This window comes from Brachionichthys hirsutus, chromosome 15, assembly GCF_040956055.1.
Source record: "Brachionichthys hirsutus isolate HB-005 chromosome 15, CSIRO-AGI_Bhir_v1, whole genome shotgun sequence".
Lineage (NCBI taxonomy): Eukaryota > Metazoa > Chordata > Actinopteri > Lophiiformes > Brachionichthyidae > Brachionichthys > Brachionichthys hirsutus.
In genome coordinates, this window is record NC_090911.1 from 10,132,931 (window position 1) to 10,156,536 (window position 23,606).

Here is a 23,606-nt window from a genome sequence, read left to right on the forward strand (position 1 = left end):
GATTGGCATAAATACACAAAGTCTCTCTGGTGACTGAATTAATATTTAATAAGATATCGGATCTGAGGCCACTCTTTGTCTTTAGAAGAATCACACAAACTCACACACACACACCCTGATATTCTGCACAGTGTTGTGACTTTTACTTTGAAGGATAAACCTGTACAATATAGTTTTTGGGACTAAACTTTTGCGTTCTTCCGTCTTGTCCTTTTTTCATATCTGTGGTAAATCATTAATCATAAGGGAGCCAAGTCAAGTAACACATTTCCCAAGGGGCACTGGGACTAGCTGGAGAGAAAAGAAAGATGCAAGAAAACTGTGAGCGAGGGGAAAAGGGGGTGTGTGTGGGGGGGGGGGGGGTAGAGAAAGAAGGAGTGTTTTAGAACAAGGTGGAAAAGCAGAGCAGAAAACAGCAGATCAGCAGAAGGCGGCTCTACTCAAAGCCGCCAAGCCGCCATTCTTCCACAAAGTATTTGGTGAGATAGTTGTTGGGATGCCGGATCGGGCACGGGAGACCCTCTCTGGCCCCCCCAGCGCCCGGTCCTTTGTGAATGTGTGGCTGTCCAGCACCCGGATTCGGATGAAATGTCCTTGGAGAAAAGCTGCTTTTCCTCCATGCTCCTGCAGCAACAGGAACAAACACACACAAACACACACACACACACGCACACACACACAGGCACCCATTACCTTGGTAGCTGACAGGAAGGAGGAGAGAGAGCCGAAACCCTTTGAGAATTTTCACTACCTTTTCCTTTCTTTCTTTCTTTCTCTTTCTCACATACACACACACACACACACACACACAAAGTTCCCTCTCAGGTCTTTTGGGGATTGTGCTAGTGCACTTTGCTCCCCTATGATGAATGATTTGCCTAAAAATACTGTCTGTACACCAGCAAGCGCATCGTCCAGGTGGAAGAACTTACCTCCAAAGTGAGAAATCACTACTCTTAGGCCACTTTTCTATTCCTCTATCCGGAAGTTAGCCACAGCACGGAACACGTGTGTACCTGTAAATGTGTGTGCATGCGTGTGTGTGTGTGTGTGTGTGATCATTTACAACCTCGCTGGACCTCGAGATGTGCAGCTGGATTAAATTGGTGACCTTCACCACCAGTGCAAGTAATCAGCAAGCAAACACACACACACACACACACTGTCTCACACACACACTGTCACACACACAGATGCCTCAGACTTAAAACCTCACACACAAACACGACATGCAGCCGGTACCTGGCAGATTCTGTTGCGTCACCTGCACGCAGGGCCTATATTGACTTGCACTGTGTGGGATTTTGTGCACCATAATTCTCTGTACCTCTGCGATGACGGGAATACCAGACCTATGAATGTGTAAATAAAGACGCGCAGGCTAATCTATATGCAGTTTACCAAAGGGAAAGTCAGGAATTCCATTTTGCTTGCCGAGGATGCAAAATGGGAAATCATTCCGGTCCCTGATCTATGTGGGCGAGCTGCTCCCATTGAGCGACTCCCCGGTTCTCACTTTTACGGCCCCGCATAATGACTCATTTGTCAGCCGCAGTAACAGCCATAGCGACAGTTGTGTTGTGTTGTAGTGATCGTTGCTGTGACTGTGTATTTGCTGACGCTTATATAACAGAAATGACAGTTGATGTGCAGCGCACCGTGCTATCGCGCTGCACAGCCCCGCGGTCATACAGGCCTTCAGCCTGATGTAAAAGGATCTCACATAGACCTAATGTCACAATATATTACTTCAAATCTTTGTTTACAAGTCCCCCCCGCCACGGTGCTGCACGGCACGTTGTGTGACCTATCAGTATCTATCTGCACCTCCGCGTCAGCGTAGCGCCTGCAGTCATTTTTCTTTTTTTTTGTTGTTGCATTTTCTGTCTTTTCTGAAAGTCTTTACTCGAGTTGGGTTTAATTCCGGCATGAGTTGATGCATGAATGTGGTTCATCTATTTATTCATTCCTGTTGCGATACCATCGGACCCGATCAGACGGGCCCGCAAACAAGGAATAACTTTCATTAAGTGGATCAAACGGAAGCAAATCCTCCTGAGCCGTCCGTTGAAATCCTTAAAGTGAAAGGAAAGGCACGTACGGGGAAATCTGCTGTTGTGTGCATGCACGAGATCAAAGTTAAAATCAGGCGGTTTGGGAAATGACTTCCTGAATTTTCCTTCTTCCAGTTCAGGTTTGCTTCTCTGGAGGTTTGACTGCATCCTGATTTATTATCTGACTGCACGCATTTGTTGGCTCGATCACAGCTGCTTTTCAGCACCGATGTTGAGCTCCCAGTTACGTCAGAAATATTTATAGTAATGCACAGACTCTATGAAAGACATAATAGACTCGACAAATACCGGCACAATGCATGGAGGGGAATAGTCTGAAGATGTTGGAGCCTTTAGATTTTACACGCTTTCCTGCTTCTAAGCCGGTTTCCCTGTGCCGCCCCCCCCCCCCCCAGCATGCAGACCTGGTACCTACAAGGCTTCAGCCACGGATGCCTACTGCACCAAATGTCCTCCTCACAGCTCGTCACCGCTGGAACAAGCCGTGGAATGCTTCTGCGAGAGAGGCTTCTACCGCGCCGAGACCGATCCACGCTCCATGTCCTGCACACGTGAGTGAAAACACACGTGCCTTACAAGCAGCAAATGCAGGCATACGATGTAAAGCTACATTTCACACAAAAGGGTTTATTCAGTGCAGCCAAAGAATTGAATTTGTCATGAAACGGCATAGAATCAGAAAGAAGAAAAGAAAACTGCCATGATTACATGCTAATTTAGATTGCAACTAAATCCTGGAAGAATTGAAGTCTTATATCTATTCTTTTTTTCCCGTCTAATCCCTCTCTGCATTTTTCCTCTTTACACAACACTCCAGATAAAATCCACAGATGTCCATGGCTGCGCACAGATATCTCAGATGAGTCACTTCTAAGAGTGACAGTGGCAAAAAAATAAATAGATGGAGGTTCTTACTATTTGTCTGCTTCTGCAAACACAGACAGCGCTGGCGGGGGGGTTGGACCACATCCTCACCGACGGAGTAGGATAGAGAGGATGAGGAGGGAAGAGAGGGGGCAGAAAGAGATGGATTGAGACAGACAGGAGGAAGGAGAGAAAAAGCAAACTGAAAGAACGCATCCAGCGCGCGTGTACTGACGGACCCACACCTATTACCGTGTTATGGTAGATCACACTCATTAACCGACGTAGCAGGTGAGGTGTGTGGGAGCACACGCTCACGTGGCGAGGCGAGGATCACGGTGGGGGGGAAGCTGGAAAGAGACATGGAGAATGACACTTAAGATAAAGGCAGCGGATCGAGCAGCAGCGGGGGTAGTGGACAATCTGAGGCATATAATCTAAATGGCATAAAAGGCCAATCAGGAAGAATGATGCTAGACAGTCAAGTGTGGCCATCAGAATAGAGGGGGTGGGGTGGAATTAGATGGATCAGTCAGCGGTGGGGGGGCGGAATTAGATGGATCAGTCAGCACATCCTTTCAGGAGATTTATGAGTGACAACCTCAATTACGCCCTGCATGGCCCCCGTCCCCCCTCTCTGACATTCCCCTCCAACCCTCATACAATTCAAAGGCTAATCAGGAAAGTCCAAGGCTCCGGCGGCCCCTCGGGGGGCCCACCGCTCAGCCAGGGCCTGATGAGATTGTCAAGCCAAACGGGAATCTACTGCCACATTTCCATACTGTTGAGATACCCGCGAAACCGAAACCTTTGGTTTCCACAGAAACGGCCCTGAACAAAACGGTCCATCACGATCCCTACATTTAATACAAGAACTGTTCATTTCCAAGCCCTTGAGCTGCTGCTTAGCTCGTCTGATGCTCACTCTGATGATCTCTTTGCCTTTAAAACACTATTTAAATACACTGATTGTAGATCTTTGAATTCGTAATTCGACATAAAGCAGACCTAAATTCAAAGGTAGGAGGAAGAGGATTTGTGTTTCTCCTTTGCTGGATGGAATTACTGACACACACATGAATTGTTTTTAGCTGAAGTTCACGGCAGTAATATCCGAGCTAAATGATTGAATGTACCTGAATTATGAGAAAACTGCCCCGGGCGGCAGCGATAGATCAGCGGCCGCTCCCACCATGGAGTCCGTCCATTCAATCCTCCTCCCTGCATGCGGATTCTCCTCAAAGATGGATTTAAACTTGGGAAGTCTTATATTCTCCTTCCCACCACATCTACAATCAGCAAGCCCTTTTAATCACTGTCTGCTCTGCAGCGATTCGTTAATCAAGCCAAGTGTCCAACCGCCCCGTGGTCGGAGTCAGTTCATTCATTTTTAATTTAATCAATGTGAATCCTGTTCGCTATAAAAAGTGAAACGCGGTCGGTGATGAGCGTGAAGACGATGCTCATTCAGACTCCTCAGAAATAAGCCTCTGCCTCCCCTCAGGTCCTCCATCCGCTCCAGAGAACCCCATCTCCACGGCGAACGAGACCTGCGTCACCTTGGAATGGTCGCCGCCACGGGACACGGGAGGTCGGGGAGACGCCACCTACAGCCTCCACTGCAGGAAGTGCTCCGGAGACGGGAAGAAGTGCACGCCGTGCGGCAGCGGCGTCCATTTTGTGCCCAGGCAGTTCGGACTGCTGTCTACGAGCGTCTCGGTCACTGACCTGCAGCCTGACTCCAACTACAGCTTCAGCGTTGAGAGCCAAAACGGGGTGTCAGACTTAAGCCCCACCCCCAGAGGGACGGCAGTCGTCAATGTCACGACATCGCAGACAGGTGGGAGCAAAATAAATCCCTAAAAAAAATATCTCGGCTGTTGACGCAGTCGAGCTTTTCTGTGTCGCGGGGCTAGGATTTCAACTGCAGAGCTAACTTTATTTAAAAAAAGGATTTCACTTATTCATCTGCCTGAACTCGGAATTTGTAGGAACTTTTTGCAGCTTTCCTCCAGATTGCGCCGCGCTTAAAATTAGCATCAGGCTTTTACATGACAACTGTAAAGTTACTCCGCCGCGCCACGGAAACGACGCCTCTGCCTCCAGACACACAATCATCCCTGCATCTTTCACAGTGTGGGATGAGATGATGACAGGATGGCGCTGAATAATCAGCCTTGTGCTATGGGTGTGTGTGTGTGTGTGTGTGTGTGTGTGTGTGTGTCGCAACAGGAAGGGTGAGGCGTGGGAGGTTGTTAACCTCAATCGGATCTCCGCATGTCACACACACTTGTGTCAAACTATCGACTGCACCTCGTCCCATGTGAATTTACACATGCTAGAACAGGCAAACACACGCTTTCTATCCACACAAGGGAAGTCACACATGCACACACACACCTACACACACATTGTCACATGTACCAGAACACTGATCGAACACCTTGTATGCTCCCTTGCTACGTTGCAGAACACACTTCAAATATGATTCTTCTCGTTATGGCGCAGTAGGTGAAACCATCTGCACGCGTATCCCTCCACCCGCGCCGCCTCCTCCCCGCCTCCCTCACGCCGTTTGAACTCAACTCCTCTCTGTTGCTCCTGCTTCCTCCTCGCTCTTTGTTTGCTGCAGTGAACGTAGTGCTGAAGGAGAGGCGGAGCAAGGACAGCGTGACTTTGGCCTGGAAGGGCCCAGAGAGACCCGACGGAGCCATAGTGGAATATGAGGTCATCTACTATGAGAAGGTGAGAGAGGCGCGCACACGCACACACACACACATACACACACTTTTAAAGGGCCGCAGCATCAGTGGAGATCGGTTTACATTTGTTCTTTGTTTTTGGTGATAATTCAATGCTTTTGGAAGTGCTTGCTTTTATATTGAGAGTCGGGTGATGAGATCAGTCGCCACTCTCATATCTCATGTCAATATGACGCTCCTGCTAGCAGCTAATTCGCTTAACTTGAAAATGTAAATCCTATTAGAAAACCAGGAAGTTTCACTGGTGTTAGCAGTGACACGAAACATCCCATAATACGACATTTTAATGTTTTAAGAATGGCCAAAGAACATTTATTTCAGCTGAATTCATTCATTTTTGTTTGCCAAGGATTTAGGAGACCATAATATGTCCGGAACCTTTATTGTAAATCATTCAGAAAATGACCTAAAATTAGCCACCTGGTGTAGCCTGTCTTGCGATACCACCTCGCACCACTAGAGGCAGTAGTCATTTAATGCCATAATCTGGGGCAAGGATAAAAGGCTGTAGCTGTATATACAGTTTACAGTCTGCAGAAGGGTGTTAAAATAGTCTTCACATTTTCTGCATTCCAACAAAATAAACGTACTTTAGTAAAAAGTGCAAAACGCTTCCCAGATGGCAAAGCAGCCGTGTGCCTTGCATCTTCTCGTGCTGCCTTCAGTGACATGTTGTCCGTTCTTGTAGGACACGAGTTTAGCCTCAGGGCACGTCTGCAGAGACGTGTTCATCAAAAACACCTCTTGACTTCTTCCAATCTCTCCGTCTCCAACACCGTATCCTTCACGTCTCCCCTCCCGCTCACACCAGGCCAATTAACCACACATCTGTCGAGCTAACCTCGTAAAATACGGACAAGGTGATGAAATTATGTGTGTGCGCGTGTGTTGTGTGTGTGTGTGTGTCTGTGTGCATGTTGGCAGGCATTAGCAGTAAAATACTGTTAATCCATGCTTGAGTGTCTTCCATTAGGAGTATCAGGCTCTCTGCAGGGAATCAGCTTACTGACAGACACACTTATTCTCCTCCTCCACACATGTTTGCAGCTACACACACACACACACACACACACGCATGCACGCACCTACAAGGTACTCTGAGGTATGAAGCGAAGCAGGACTTGAGTAATCACATATTGGGCCCCAAGTGTAAAGCGGATCAGATTTTAGACTTGTTCATGTATAAATGCGTGCAAATGAAAAGTCAGCGAGGCGTTCGAGGCTCCAGGAGACTTTCAATTAATATCTTGAGGTTTGTCGTAGTTTCAGACGCTCTCCGGCTCTTTATGTAACAAAGTTAATTTGAGTCTCTCTTTACCTGCTGTACGTTTATTTCGTGGAAGTCAGCGTTGAATCCTTCCCTCCTGCTCTTTTGCTTCCGCTTCAGAACCAGCGGGAGCAGAACTACACCGTCCTGAAGACTCGCTCCAACATGATGACGGTGGACGGGCTGAAGCCGGGGACCACCTACGTGTTCAGGGTCCGGGCTCGAACCGACGGAGGCTACGGGAGCTACGGTGGGGAGATCGAACTGGAAACCAGTCATGAAGGTAAAATAATTCATTAGAAATACTTTGCGACTCTTAATGATGAGGGGATTTCTTTTTTCACGATATTTCATCAACTGTGTTCTGTTGAGGGTACCCCGTAGCCGGAGGTTGCAGCACTGTCACAATTTGCATTTATTTAGTTTCCACGGTTACAAGTTACCTTGCACGCCCGTCCCATCCAACAGAGACGCGCCTTTTGATCTTTTTGTCCTTTTATTCATTATTTTCATTTGAAAAAACAAGAATTACAACAAATACAAACAAATTAAAGAACTTCTTTCTGTCTTTCTTTGACACGCACACATCTACACACGCACACGCACACACACACACACACACACACTTTAACCATGTTGAAAATGCATCCATCCACTAAATGCTTTTCATACTGCTGAGTCAGTGCTTCATCAACAAATCCATCCTCCTGGCATATTGAGCGGATGTCCAAATCAATAGCAGATTCTCACATAGCACACACACACACACACACACACACACATGGTCATCATTAGCCAAGTCATGCATTCTAACGTCAAAAGGTTGACCATAGACATCAGGTAAGAAAAAGACAAACAGGACAGGACAAATGAATCAATGGCAGGTTTTTATTCCTGTCCTGCAACTAAACATCACGTCGTGTGATGTGTGGGCGGACGAACGGACGGATGGACAGATAGACAGATAACAATCGATGCAATGCCACAGAAAGTTCTTGCCGGTCGCCTCGTTTATGCGTGAAGTTAACAGATCCGATCGGACAGCGCCGCCTGAACGGGAATGGTCCCCACGTCCACTCTCGTATCCTGGGAGGTGGCGCCGAGAGGAAGAGCGCTTTTCACCAAGGACCTCACTTACTATTCCATCCATCACTCTCTCTTGTTCCTTCACCTTCCCTCTTTTATCTCCTTTTCCGCCGCTGCCACATCTTATTCTCTCTCTAACATCAGGAGCTTCTTTCCATCCTTTACACTTACGTTGACTAATCCACTGCGTCTCCTTGTCTCCCATCTAGATGTCTTTGCTATCGGGGACCCGAACCAGTCAACCATTCTGGTCGTGTCCATCGCCGGGGGGATCGTCCTCCTCGTCTTCCTGGTGACGTGCTTCGTCGTCAGTGGAAGGTACGGCCATGATCTCTGCGAGATGCGGGACACGTAGCATGCACGTGTGCGCTCGCGAACACAAAAGGGATCGCATGAGAGTGGGAGTGGGAGCGTGCAGAGTCCCACACCAAACGAAAGCCTGCCTTGTTCTATTTGAGCGCGAAGAGCGCGGTCTCTCTGTGATCGCTCTCTTTGAAGGTTAGCCTGACGCTAACGCTCCGTCTCAGAGAAGGCCAGAGCAGAGGAGGAAGAGAGGAGAATAAAGGGAAGCCCATTGGATAGGAGCGAGAAGATGAAAGGCTCTGAGTTAGGATGCGGTGGAGAGAAAGGGACGGCAGGTCTGTGATTTACTACGCCTGTGGCTAAATGTTTAGCCTCTATGATTAACCACATGTTAAGAGCTACACACGCGCACATACTAAAACATTAGTATTGATTCAGGTGATTGCTTATCAGGCTGAGTGCTCTATTCACTATTGACTAGGAGCGTTGTAATCAGCAGAGACCTGCCTAGTGCACGCACACACACACACACACACGCACACACGCGTTAATGGGAACACATCAACATTATTTTAATCAGAGGGGGATTATGAGGTTGTGTCTGTAAGAAGCAAAACAAGCGTTAAACTGCGAACACACACGATGACACAAAAACACTCTCGACTAATCAGGTTTCACAGGCTGAGGAGGTGTTAACTAGATTTTACAGAAGGGTCGACGCTCTACCATCCATTTCAGGTCTCTCTCTCTCTCTCTCTTTTTGCTCTCCTTCCTTCTCTCAATCTATCTTCCATTTAGAGGTGGGAGGAAGTACGGTTGATTACTGCTTTCTGTCAAACATAATGTGTGCATCGTTGAAATGTACTAGTCCATGTGTGGAGCGTTTGTAACCGGGGTGAGGGGGGGGGGGGGGGGGGGTGAGAAAGCGGGGGAGGAAATGCACAGATGTGACGTAAAGGAGAGACACAAGCGGGGACAGAATTGAGAGCATAATACGACGGAAAGGCAGCGATGATGACAGACTGCAGCGACGAGGGGAGAGGAAGTCAATCTGAAATGTTGTTTACACCACAGAGGAGACGGTGAGAAAGATAGCGAGGAAGAGGAGGAGGCCACTTGAGAGGGATTCAGAGAAAATGACATTGATGGAGGGAGGAGAGAGCATGAGGTGCAACGAGAAGATGGGAGACTTGCAAGGAGGATAAGTGCCTTAGAGGAGGAGGAGGATGGTAAGGAGGAAGGGCAGGGGAAGATGATGGGTGGGAGGTCGGCTTCATACTTCAGGTTTTTGGAAGAATTGGGGGAAATCTGGAGATAAGGATTGGTCTCTCTCTCCTCTCCTCCCATCGTCTTATCAGTCAATCCGCCGCTCCCTGCTCTCTTCTGATTGGCTCTTTGTTTTTTTCTCCACGTTTGGCTCCCCAGTTTTCATTTCCTGTTTGTTCTTACATTTGGATCCCCCCCCCCCCCCCCGCCTCCAGAAAGCACGAGGAATCCGATGTTTTCTCAGCTCTATTTGCCGTGCACAGTAATTACACTGGAATTGAAATTGACACTGAGAGTCAGCCGCGGTTGAAATGATTTCCCGCCAGACGTTTGTAATTGGCCTTTTTTCTCCCTGAATGCCAGCTGCTTAAAAAAATCACCGCAATAATCAGTAGGCTGGCGAGAGCGTCTTCCTTCTTGTTTTACACCGAGTTCGTCTTCCCAATCCTCCGGTCCTGAACACGGCGAAAGGTTTTTGCTAATTACTGAGCTGTAAAAGCAGCCAATTCGGCCTCGCCGTTTCACACACACACCGCCGCCGCCGCCGGCGGAGGACTGAGCAGCTACGCCTCGTAAACGAGCTGATTTGCAGGCCAGCCTGTTCTGTCCTGTTCTCATTTAATAAAGTGTTGTTATGCTGTTGTTACCGCAGGAGGGAAAACACGGAAAAACGTCCAACGCTCCTCAAACGCAGCAAATCACAACAGTGATTGCTGTGTGAGTGAGTGTGAGTGTGTGTGTGCCGTTGTTGGTGTTGGAGACTGTGTGTGTGTGTGTGTGTGTGTGTGTGCCGTTGTCCTCTTGAGGATGGCTTGGCAGACTGGCAGGTAGCAGAAATGGGACTCTGCGAGCAACTGGCGTAACTATGGATCCAACAGATGGCCTTTCACTCAAAAAGCATCCTCCCGTTCGGCCCTGAGTTTCTCACTAACCGTTACAGCCTCTGCTTCCCAGCATCTGTGTGTGTGTGTGTGTGTGTGTGTGTGTGTGTGTGTGTGCGTCTAATGATTCTCCAGCTCGTCCCGTTCTTCCTGCAGGCTTTGATTATGTGCCAGATTCCCGTGTGGTTTTTCCAAGCTCTTCTTTCTCATGTGGTATTTTTGGTGACCAATCAGCGTAAAGTCGCTCCATCGACATGATGCCTGTTTTGCTGTTATTTTTTATTTTCAAGCCGTCTCATCTGCCGGAGGTGTTCGGCATCGAGTCGAGGGCGAAGCGATCTGTGGAGAATCATGAAATAATGAAAAGCAATCAGTTGGATCCGTGGTGCGACATAAGATGTAGTTAGGTGTGAGGGGGAGGAGAGAGCTTTGTCATCTTTTAGAGGAGATGTCTTATAGTAGCCATCTTCATTATAGTCATTATACTTTCACCCACAGCAGAAAGAAGAAGAAAGGATTCCTGCAAACGCCTTTATGGAACAAAAGAGCCTTTTCTGAGGATTGAATAACGGAGTTCAAGGCCGAGCCAGAGAACAAGCGAGCCGCCATTGTTGTCTCAGTCTCACGGATAGGAAGCGGCAGCAGCTCCTCCTTTTAAACGCGGTAACACATCCTGCTGGCGTGCGACTCGGTGCACGCCAGCTCTTCTACCCTCCGCTGCATCTGCCGCACAGCCCAGGGCCATTCTTAAAAACTGAATGACTCAAAAGAGGAGAGGAGGGATGGGTAGAAAGGAGAGGGTGCAACGCCGAGGGCGGAGCGAGAGTGACGGTGTTTAAGGCCTCGCGAGAAACAGAGTGCGTGTGTGTGCGTGTGTGCGTGTGTGCCGCGTGGGCATGGATGAGGCGTGTGTAACATCGTTCAACAGTTTCACATGTGTTGCGTGGACGCAAATCTGTTGAGAATCTTTTTTTATTTTTATTGTAAATGAATTGGCTGCAGGGCGTCGCCGATTACAGCTTTGTCTGCAGAAAAGTGTCGAGAGTGGCTTCCAAACGGGGCAATAAGAGCAGCCAGCCGCCCCAGGAGCAAAACGGTTTCACACCGGCTCCGTGCGAAGGAGCAGATGTTGCAGTCGGATTTATCAAACCTCCCATCATCATCAGGCAAATTCTACACGCGTTTTGGTTCCGGTTTTTATGTTTATGGGGCTTTTGAATAGATTTGTTGGATCCGCACACACGTGCAGGTTACCGACCTCATCGGGTTGTTTAAAGTGCGGCAACATCAGGAGAATGAGCTCCACACTGATCTGTCAGCAGAGAGGAAGATTCACTCCCTTTGATGATAAGGATTCGGTCCTCCTCTTCCCTTTACGTCCTCCCTCCTTTGGCCTTTTCAACAGGCTGTTTGCAGCTGTACATAACTCACTTATCACAAACCGAAAACATTTAAGCAGGACTTTCCTCTCCTTCCTTTCCTTTCCTCCTCTCCTCTCCTCTCTCCCATTTCCTTTCCTTTCCTTTCCTTTCCTTTCCTCGACTCTCCTCTCTCTTTAATGAGCAGATGCTGAATTAAATGTTTCCAAACAGGGCGTTAATGAAATATTGACAGATTTATTAGCCATAACTCTTTAGCGGATCGTTTCCCCTCCTAATAATTATCCAGGATGAGTAAATCTTTTTCCTCTGTGGTGGGCGGGTCCTGAACTGGATCCAGACGAGGCCTGGCACCGTTAGAACGAGAGACTTTCCCTCGTTCGATACATCAGCCAGACCTTTTGTCTGCGTTTTGACTCTTAATCAATTATCCTTGATCAGCTTCTAATTAGTCTCACAGGCTAAGCAGTGAATGCATTTTGTTTTTCAGCGCAGTGAATGAATGAGGCTTAATTTTACTGTGAAATAATGATAGTGAATTTAATCCATTGATTTTACTCCCAGTAATTATTTTTAATTTAATAGCTTGATATGAAATGGAATTGCAAATTATCACGAGTAATGGCAAGAAAAGATACCCACAGCAGTGTGTGTGTGTGTGTGTGTGTGTGTGTGTGTGTGTGTGTGTGTGTGTGCTGGAACGGTGACTAATGGTTTACTGATTTAATTTATCTAGTCATTTTGATTAGCAGTGGGAAAGCAATGTGAAGAGACAGGAAGTGAGAGGAGAGGACGGATTCCTCTCCTCTTCCTGGTCTCACACTGCATCAGTTCCCTCCTATAAAAGGTGAACATTGCTATAGAATCATCTGGGACCTCCCATGTAGCTCCTGCACACGCCTCGTTAGCTCTTTTAGCATGTCAGGCTAGCATCAGTCCAAGGTTATTCCCTCACGCTTAAAGGTGTGCGTCGCATTTAGCTTCAGGCACATTTAAACTGAGGACTTGGTCCATCCTCGGCACCACGGAGGAAGTTCATCCCGTTTCCTCCGTGCCCTTGAACCACACGTTCTCCTCTGACTTTATTCTCTTCCTGTCTTCTTTTCGTACTCTGATATCAGACACTGTTTTGGCAGAAGAGAGAGAATAGCAGCGAGAATACAGCAGCATTTACCTCAACCCATTCGTACGACATTTAAACTACAGCCAGGCCTCGTCTTCCTCATCACCCCCCCCTCTCTCGCTCTTCCTCGGCAAACGTCCTGCAGCCACATGTTTACCGGCTCGGCTTCTCATCCATCTTAATCCTCCACCCGCGAAGCCGACGTTCAACATCGCCATCCCTCCTTCCCGAGTGTCTTCATCCTCTTTATCTTCACCTCCTGTATTTACAGCACACAGCGCCGCCCGATAAACCCGTGTGTGTTCCGTCTGCGTACGTAAACGGGCCCCATCCGTCAAAGCCTGCATGAGCCAGCATCGATACGACCACAGGAGGGCAGTGAAGAGTCGGTGGTTGCGACGATGACGCATACGGTGGTGAACGGAGGCGCGTAACGGCGTACTTCTGTGGTGATGTTTGAACCAGTAGGAACCTTGGGGAGCTTCTTCTTCTTTGTTAGTATTTGCTCCGGCTCCTCTGTATCCATTAGCTCTTTGAAAAAACGTGCCCAGATACGTATGAAGACGTGCATCTTTAGTGGGCTTTTATCTCCATCCTTGAAATCAGTGTTCAACACCACAATCCCTTCTTCCCTTGACATGTCTGATCTTTTTTATCTTCACCTCCTGTAGTTCCATCGCACCGCCCTGACTCTCTCTCTCTCTCTTTCGATAACCTTCAGGTTTCTCCTCCTATGTCTAACTCCCTTACTCCCATCGCTCCCCAGATTCGGATTGCTTGTTATTTGGTATGCAGACTCGGACCCCCATTGTGTGTTCTGGCCTGTCAGCACTCTTTTTCCATCTCCCTCTTCTCTCCTTGTTCTCCCCCCTCTTTCCAGCTACCAGCATCCATTCTTTCCATCAAAATATGGCATGAAGTAAAAGAGAGTAGAGGCGGACATGGCCTGTTGGAGGGGGATAAACGGATGGGAACAAGAGGAAAAGAAAGTGGATAAGGGTTATTGGACAAGGGAATGTTTTCACATGAAGGAAGAATTAAGAACCGATATAACTCCCCCGAGAGATAAAAGGCAGCGAGTAAGAGGGAGGAAAGACGGAGTGGGGGAGGGAGGGAGACGGGTAATGTATGCACGGAGTTCGAGGAAGACGGAGCCTTTGTAGAAGAATGACAAATGGGTCTCGAGTGACGGAGTATTATATTAAAAAGTAAATTGATATGCAAATGCTTGGTGTGTGGCTTTGGAGGACAGGGACAGCCTGTTGTCCTCACTGAAGTGGAACAGAGAGAAAGGTGAGAGCCCGGGTGCGATGGTAATATCGCAGTCCATTAAAGTGTGTGTTTTTGCATGGTTGGTGGCGGCAGTGTGTGTGTGGTATGAAACAGTACCGCAGAGTGCAATTGGATGTCAGCTAAGTGGAACAATGAGTCCATCCATGGTGACAGATAGCGGTAACTTCTGCAGGAGGACGGCCGTCCATCGCGGCGAGACGTGCTTCTGCTGGGAAGTTTCCGAACGTTCGTAGCGCAAACGAGGAGCCTCCAAGCAGTCTGATCGGTGACAACAGCCATGTTTACTTCTGCAGAACGGTAAAGGATGAATACAATTGTTATTTCCCAACCCTGGAAGTGCGACTTCCCTGCGCAGTTCAGCCAGTCTGGAGAAGAATCGGGCCGATTGCACTCCTGGATCATGTTCAGCATCTGGAATACTTTCCAACATCTCCAAGTTGGCGGTGATCATTTTAATTCACTGCAACGCCATCATTCATTTTTAGGATACACAGCTGCTCCTCCAAAGATCACGTGAATCCTGTAGCGTGTGATGAAGCAGGATCTTAGACTCCTGCATGTTTGAGATTGGACAGAAGATGAAACCCGAGTCCACAATCGGGCAGGACTTCAAAGCTCCTGTAGTGTGTAGGATTCTAATACCAGACAGGCGTGGGATTAAAAAAAAACACACACACACACTTTAAGATTAAATGTGAACTCATGTGAAAACATATTGTGAACTTTTTCCAATAAGTAGCGCCAGACACACACACACGTGCGTTTGCTGTCTTAACACAATCATTGAAATGTTAATTTTGCAGCAACAATTTTGCTTTAATGCTTATTGAACATCTGATATAGACAACATTTGACACACAAAACATGTGTCAAAAATAAAAGAGTGTAAGTTTTGGTTGATACCAAATGTAGATAAAGGGTAAAGAAGTCATTCCATGATGTTCAGAGGCTTTTATAAACGAACGCTGTAGAATAAAATACAGGTTTGTAATGAAATGAATCCACAGCCAGGGAGGCTCTGACAGCATGTTTAAGACTGCAGCGCTAATGATTCATGACGCCTCTAACTGAGGAGGAGAAATGAGTGGATTGGTAATTACTATGGAAATGTGTTCATTTCCCATCAGATGCACACACACACACGGAGCCATGAACCCATGGTGACACACACTTATACAGAGAAGCATCCAGCAGTAATGGGAAAGAAGCTCCAACACTGGTTTTGGTGTGTGCGTGTGTGTGTGTGTGTGGACGGACCCCCATGGGGTTACTAGAGTTGGAACAGAGGTGTGGCTCGTGCCCCCGTTCCCCATATGTTGTGAACACATGCCCCGAAGCGCCAGTCAAAGGGTTAATGATCGCCCCCTTGGTGTTCCACTGGCTGGAGCCCAGCTGATAACCAGGTGGGGTCTCCCCCCCCCATCCTCTCCACAGGAACATTATGCACCCTCCTCTTGATCCCAAATAGCAGCAACCGGTCCCTACCCTTCTGTTTGTGGATCTGTGCATTCCCCTGACGGCATCTTGATGTCTGGGTGATCCGGTGCGTTCAGCTGCGTAAAATCAACCCAAGCATTAACAGGAAATGACTGAAGTTTACCGAGCCCACCTCCCTAAAGCGCACCTCGGCTGCTGTTATACACTTAATAGTCTTCTATCGTTCTATTCCTGCCTTTTCTCCCATCCTCTCTTTCTCCTCTACCTTTCTATAATGGCGCTTTCATAGGTTTCAGGGTTCTGTTTTTTGCTACCTTTTGATCCGGTTGTTCTATTCGTGAGGATTTATTGTATAGAATTCAGTCTCAGCAAGCATAACGGATGTTAAACATCAGACACACACACACACACGTGACCCTCCCAGCAGCTCACAAACACACACCAGCAGCACGCACTTCCGTGACGTCTGTTAAACAGAATACGTTTAACACTTCCTCACAGCTGGACGGCGGCATTGAATTAATCAATTTATCAATAATCTTGATCCGGTCTCTATTGTTGGGCCGAACCATGCAGCGAGGTGTGTGCTCGAGGGGGCGGGACCAGAGCGCAGATGTGTGTTTGTCTGTTTGACCCATTGACGCCTGAGGGGTTCATAAAGGGAGGAGAGCTTTGTGCATACATCTGCCTCTATGGACACACACACACACATTTTTATTTTTATTCGGGCATAACAGCTTAAGGCGAAGTGTGGAATTGACAGGTAGAGGCTTAGAGGAAGGGCGATGTTTTCTCCCTCCAGGCTTGTCTGCAGGAATAGGTGGAAATGCCTCGTTGTTCGTTCACACTGCTTTTGGCTTTACACGGGCTTTTCCTGGAAATATCACAGGTTTAATTTATCAAAGTCCTGTGAGCCGGTGCATGCACACACACAGGAGTGTGTTATCCAGTCCATAAAGCTATGCTGCAGTCTGTACAGAGCAAAAACACTCTGTGCAGAGTTTATCCCTCTCTATGCAGAGGATCATATTCAAACGGTGCATTTCTTCTTCAGGCACTGTGGATACATCAAAGCTAAGCAGGACCCCGACGAGGAGAAGTTGCAGTTCCAACACGGGCGAGGTAAACACACAAACGCGTGTCGATCAGTTGTAAATAGCATGTAGAGAAAGAAACAACAAGGAACATACAGGAGTGATAATGATAACAAGTTCCTCGCTGAATCCTAAATATGTTGAAGTCTTTGAGAGATCAGAAAGAGCAGAATTATTTAGCCTCTTAGTAATAATAAAAGCCTCTCTGAGCCACTCGGAGAGAGAACAATGACCTCGCTTGACATTGAACTCAAAGTTGAATAGCGCACTTGTACTTTTGGTTCACTGTCACAAAGAGCTGAGTGTCATCGGCGTAGGAAGATCTCACAGCGAGATAGACAGAGCCGTCTTTCTCATACATACTGGATTAACGTGGATTATTTATTAATCTTGAACACATATTGGTCACATGATGGTACAGACAATTTATATGAAATTATAAAATTCGGAGAACTTCCGTCGTCCCTGGGTGGGCTCGAACCACCAACCTCTCGGCTAACAGCCGAGCGCGCTAACCAATTGCGCCACAGAGACAACACAACCACCACCGTCACGCTAGAGGTTTTTGGATAAGTCCGTTTCAGATTGACAGCTATAGAGCTGGAAGAGACTCCTAACAAGCTGATAAGTTTGTTTATTCGGGCACAGCAGTTGTGACCTTCACATTTTTCATAAGAACTGAATCAGAGCCAGAGGAGCAGCATAACTCCCGAATAACCGCATGAACAATATTGTTTTTCACTTTCCTGAACAGATGCTTGCTGGCAGAGTTCACCTCCTTCTGGGTGCCTGTTGGAATGAGTCATTTTAACACCGCCGCTAACAAACTAGCTATGTGTTTAATTATGTAATCATTTGGAATGTCACTCAAACGGGACGACGGCGCTCCCGCTCCCATCTCACCCCGTATTCACAGCGTTAAAATGGACGGTCGTAATTTACAACGAGGTCCGGGAGGAAGGAGTGATCAATAACCTATTAGCACAACTTAATTTTCAAAATAAATGTCATACCCTTACAAACCTGGCCGTACTTCAGCACATTAAGTATTTATATCTTGTATTTATCTTTCCGATTTACTTGCAGTTAAGCTTCCTGGCAGCCGAACCTACATCCATCCTCACACCTACGAAGACCCCAACCAGGCTGTCAGGGACTTTGCCAAAGAGATCGATGCTTCCAACATTCGTATAGAGAGAGTCATTGGAGCGGGTGAGTACTGCAGAATGTGTTGATGACTCAAAAACTGTCAATCAAAATGATTGAAGTCGTTCAAAGAGTGAATTAATGAAACGCCTTGATGTAAGTCAGTATCAACGCGAGAAAGCAGGAAGCAGCTGAAATGCACAGAAGCGTGAAAGTCTCTTGTCTCTGTGCAGGAGAGTTTGGGGAGGTGTGCAGCGGCAGGCTTCGCGTTCAAGGAAAGAGAGAGATCTACGTGGCCATCAAGAGCCTGAAGGCGGGATACTCTGACAAACAGAGGAGGGACTTCCTGTCCGAGGCCTCCATCATGGGACAGTTCGACCATCCCAACATCATCAGGCTGGAGGGCGTCGTCACGAGATGTGAGTATCTGGCGCCGCATTTCCTCTGTGATGTGCCTGCCTGAGACAGAGCAGGTCTGTCAGTGATGGAAACAGGAGTTGACGCCGGATGGGGTAAAAGCTCCATTACCACGGTAACCCATCAACGGCACATGGGTATCTGGCTGTTAGCAGCGACGACCTGGCTCTCAATTGGCCACTTGTTTGCTTCACATGACTGTGACAGGTAATTAGAGCAGGTGTGTGTTCAAACACAGGCCTGATTGGTTTACACCGGGCCTCACCCTCAATCACATCTCACGTTTCTGCGCTCTCTCCCATTCAATCTCCATCTTCTTTCCTAATTCCTGTGATTTTCCTCACAATAAAGTTACATTACTTTCAAAATAAATTAAAAATAATTTAGTGGGGCTATAGCGCTCCTGTAATCTGATTACATTTGTTTCCTCACTGGAATCGGTTAAGAAATGGAACAGAGTACGTACATTGTTGATCGATATATGTTTTAAATCAATTAGATTCTAAATGACATTTCATCGACTGTCATCAATAATGAATGTGGTTTTCATGCAGTTTCATTGTCTCTTGTTCTGCATGTCTGTTTGCGATTGACAGACAAGCAAAGACTGCACCCCCCCCCCCCACCCCCCCAATAACGCTCTGTCACACACACACACTACAATAAAAGAGCCAATGCATATGCATAGGCTTTTATCATGAATATTAATAATTCATAAAGTTAATTGGATGTATTTTTTAGCCACATGAATATTCAGCAGCTTGCATGCTAAGGACGAGACCCCGCTGCATTTCTTATACATTCTTTTTGCTCTGTCATTCATCCCGTCTTCTTCCTCCTCATTGTCTTCATAAAGCCTGACGTTAGCGCTGGTTAGCCAGACAGAGACGTGTAATTAAATCACTTTCTCTTTACTCACAAATCCTTTAAAAAAAAAGAAAACCTTGTAGCGGAGGATAAAGAAAGAGCTAGCACTTCTTCATTAGGCCCATATATTACGTTGAATGAGTGTGAGTGGAGGTAAAGAGGACAGGTCACATCCAGGTGAGCTTATTAAAACAGGCATGAATAGGGACTGAAAAAAGACATTTAACTATTGAAATAAGAAATTATCTCCAGAAATAAGGTAATTCATGTATTATAGATGAATCCAAGTCTGCCTGTAGTGACTGGAGGATCAGGATGTCTCTCTTTGGATCATATTAGTTGAGCTGCTTCTTTTTAGTTTTCCAGAGAAAGATCATTTGAAGGTTTTATATCTTCTCACAGCATAGAACGGAGAATGCGTTGCTCTTTTTAGTGTGATATGTTGTAGTAAGGTTTAGTTTCCTGCGCTCCGTGACTACAGGAGAATTTATTTGTGTTGTTTGTGTCATCTGCTTCTCCTCGTGTTTCTTTGTGTCTCTCTTCTCACCTGTCTTCACGGCACATTGAGGAGCTGATAGAGCCCCTCAGAAACAAATCTCACCAGCGGAGCAGTAATTTCACAGGTCACAGCCCAGGGTTTTTTACGAGTGAGGGGGGGTGTGAGAGTTGAGGCGGGGTCAATAATTCCTTCTGGCCTTTTTCTTGAGCACCAGCTGGTCCCTTCACACCGGCCTCAGTCTAATCATGCGGGCTGACCCTGAATGCAGGGCTCAGGTGTAGGTGCACGTGCGGTCGGTGGGTTGGCGTTGTACTTGGGAGTAATTGCTGTCGTCACAGGCGAGTTGCGGCAGAGGAAGTCCAGGTGTGTGGCAGGAGTGGAGCCGGAGAAGCGGTTGTGGTAATATTTCCAGTATCGGTAGCCGTCAGTCTCTGCAGAGCTTAAAGCGGTTCGACCGCCGCGTCCAGAACACGCAGGTAGCAAAAAGTGGACAATCCTGCGACATCAGGCGGTCCGGAGCCCTTTGTTGCCTACGCCGCTGTAACGCTACTCCATTGCTGCTGTGAGGCAGACTCCACGGCTCTTCCTCATCCTCTCTGAACTCCCGCTGATGATTATTAGTGTTTATTTTGACTTCAAAACTTTCATTTTTCTGTTTGTTTGTTTGGTTTTCTACAATTTCCTGCTTTGTTCATACTTCACGTGGGAGTATATGTGTGTGTGTGTGTGTGTGTGTGTGCGCGCTCAGCCGTGAACCACACTAACAACCTTTTCAGCTGTCTGTCACCTGATTGTCAGCTATTGTCATTGTAATTAGGGCGCCGCACGCACAGAGAGAAAGAAGACGATCATTCTTTTCTCTATCTTCCTCTCCACACACCAGGCAAGTGCAGCAATCTGCCCCCTCCTCATCCTCCAGCTCCTTATCTCCCCGTCCGCTCTCCCATCTGCATTTTATGCATCCCTCTTTTATGTGTTTTACAATCACCGCAACAATCGGCTCATTTGGAAAACCCTCAATTACGGCGCTCCGTCTCATCTTCCCGCCCAATTCCTGCACAACAGCTCCCGCTACAAAGCCGGGAATGTCGCACATCTTTCCCGCTCGTCTGTTGTTTGAATAAACTAGTGCTTAGTTTTAACTGTGTCTCTTTGTGCGCTGAACCAAACGTGTTGCCATGTTTCCTGTCGGAGCGTTGGAATTATTCATGTTTGGAGCGTGTGTGCAGATCTGGAGATGGAAGCGGGGGATGCAAATGAGAAAAACGAGAAACGGTGAGGGGGGAGAAAAGGTGAAGACGACTCGGAAGGGTGGGAAGTGTGGAGGGATGAGACTCGATAGGAGTGTGAAGAAATGAGAGAAGATGGGGTTTGGGAATAATCGAGGGCAATGGGAGAGAGGGGAGGGGAGATGTGTAAAGAGATTTGAGGAGGAGCGGGACGGCGAGGGGACAAACGAGGGGAAATGAGAGGAGACGTGGAAGCGAAGGAGAGGCGAGGAGATAACGTTATTGAGTTTCTGTCTCTGTTTCTGCGCGCGTGAAGCTCCGCTGACCGGAGATCTTAAAAGCATCGTCTCACTTAGTTCAGATCCTTAACAGTAATCAATACAGCAGTTATTTCATTTTCTCATTTGTAGCTGGATCGCCTCGTTCAATAACGCAGTGATACACACACGCACACACAGATATAGATAATATAATTGTCCACATGTATTCAGACTCTATCACTTTAATTTACACTCGCACCAACATACACAGTAACATCCTCCTGTAATGTAATATACCACATAGTCTGTATGTAAGACACACACACACACACACCTACACACACACACACACACCTACACATGCACACACACACACACCTACATGACTATGGCCTGAGGAAAGCAGGACACACTTTCACTGAATGAACAGCTGTGAGAAAAAGAGCAAACTGATGAAATCAGTCCATCCCATGAAACACTCCACCTGCAGAACACACACGTGCACACACACACACACACAATGGGATGGGATTTAGCTCCGGTTGATTCTGACGGCGATGAAAAGCACTAAATTCCAATGAATATGAATGTGATTAGTTAATTATGTGCTTTTAGGAGGAAATTGAGGAGTGCTCATTGACGTTTGGCAAAGAGGAACGCCACAAAGAGCTGGAGAGGCCGGTGTGTGTGTGTGTGTGTGTGTGTGTTTGAGAAGTCACAAGACATGAAAAGGATGAATTCAAAAGTTGAGTGTCTTTGTGCTGTCGTTCATTTTAGCCCTGTGTCAACAGCCGATCTCAGGGTTTTTTTAATAATATTTTATCACAATATCATTTTTTGGTTTTTTAAAGCTTCCTAAAAAGCCAAATGTTTTAATCATATTTCAGTCGAGAGAACCGTCAGTGTTTTAAAAAAAAAACCTTGAGCAGAGCCGAGACTCGAGGCGGCTGGGCCGTCCTCTGCTTCGACCGTAAGGCTGAGGGAAACAGAGCGAGGGAAAGATCGGAGGAGAGATGGAGAGACGGAGGGAGATGAAGGACAAGGAGGAGCTGAAGGATGTGTTGTGGTGAAGCTTTTAGGCTTTAACGACAATTTAGTCTCGCAATAATTTTAATATTCGGCAATGGACCGTGTTCAATGGTTTTTCATTAGTAAAATTAAGTGTGTTTGTCTGTGTCTGTGTGTGTGTGTGTCTGTGTTCCAACACACACGCACAAAAACACCTTGTGTATCAGTTTTATTGGTACCTCCTGTTTATCTGTTCAGTTTCAGGTTTAATTCTGTATGACAGGTGTCCAGATGATGCCCGATGATAGCAGTGTGTGTGTGTGTGTGTGCGTGTAGGTGTGGGTGTGTGTGTGTGTGTGCGTGTAGGTGTGGGTGTGTGTGTGTGTGTGGCTCCGCTCAGAGGCAGCGGCTGGAATGAATCAATCCAATCAACTGGGTTTGTTTCTGTCGTGAAAAAAAGCTTACACCTGCAAGCAGCACCAGGCGACCATCATCGTGCATCGTCCATCCCTTCCTACTGGCTCTACCCCAAAATCATCCCTCTCTGACACACGCACGCACGCACAGACACCCACACACACACACGCACACACGGTAGAGATGAATGAGAGCAGCAGACCAGCACCCCCAGCAGAAGAAAATCCAATTCTCTTTCACTTTTATCCCTGAGACTAATGTTACTGTCAAAGACGACACCACCACCAGAGACCAGGCCACCGTGTGTGTGTGTGTGTGTGTGTGTGTGTGTTTGCTGCAGTGAGATAGTGAATTCATTTAAGGTGATGTATTGCTGTCTTTACCTACAATCTCACTGCGGGCCTCGGCGGCGTTGTTCCTGCCTTTCCACGTCAAGGTTTCGACCCCTCCTGTTCCTCCTCCTCTCCGTCCCTCATCTCCTCTTCTTTTGCCATCTTTCTTTTCCCCCTATCTCTAAAGTATTTGTATCTCTTTTTTTTTAGCTTTGCTCCCTTCAATCGTTCACATTTATCTTCCGTTCTCTGCACCTGTTTAACTTTTTCATTCAGTGCAATTTGAATTTAGTTTTGTCAGGACAATATTTTTAAGAAGAAAGAACTATAAATCCCACAGATGGGGACATTCACATTGTTAAAAGTCTTAACAGAGGCAGTGAGTGATAGATGCAGAGAAATAATGAGCTACTTTCAGAAACAGACGGACAATAGATCATCTATATTATAGTTTATAAGAATTAAGGACCTTTCTTCTTAGAAATAAAATGAAACTTTTGTCTCTCGTTACGAAAACATCCTCTCTTTGTTTCCACTCCTTCATCGCTCCCCCTTCGTGGTGTCTTTATCTCTCCCCCAGGTTTTTTCCCAGCTTCGCTGA

General features: G+C 47.0%; 1 protein-coding gene and 1 non-coding gene across 2 annotated transcripts in view; one reads left to right on the plus strand and one right to left on the minus strand.

Moving 5' to 3' along the window:
• epha4b (eph receptor A4b) overlaps positions 1–23,606 on the plus strand; it is a 52,164-nt gene that overhangs the window by 21,931 nt on the left and 6,627 nt on the right. Inside the window, 8 exon segments of the mRNA XM_068748357.1 lie at positions 2,471–2,626; positions 4,444–4,818; positions 5,581–5,684; positions 7,089–7,251; positions 8,264–8,372; positions 16,791–16,858; positions 17,917–18,042; positions 18,210–18,395. Coding sequence (XP_068604458.1) covers positions 2,471–2,626; positions 4,444–4,818; positions 5,581–5,684; positions 7,089–7,251; positions 8,264–8,372; positions 16,791–16,858; positions 17,917–18,042; positions 18,210–18,395 — 1,287 coding nt within the window.
• Positions 17,291–17,364, minus strand: trnan-guu (transfer RNA asparagine (anticodon GUU)). Its single transcript has one exon. It is a non-coding gene; the product is annotated as a tRNA-Asn (tRNA).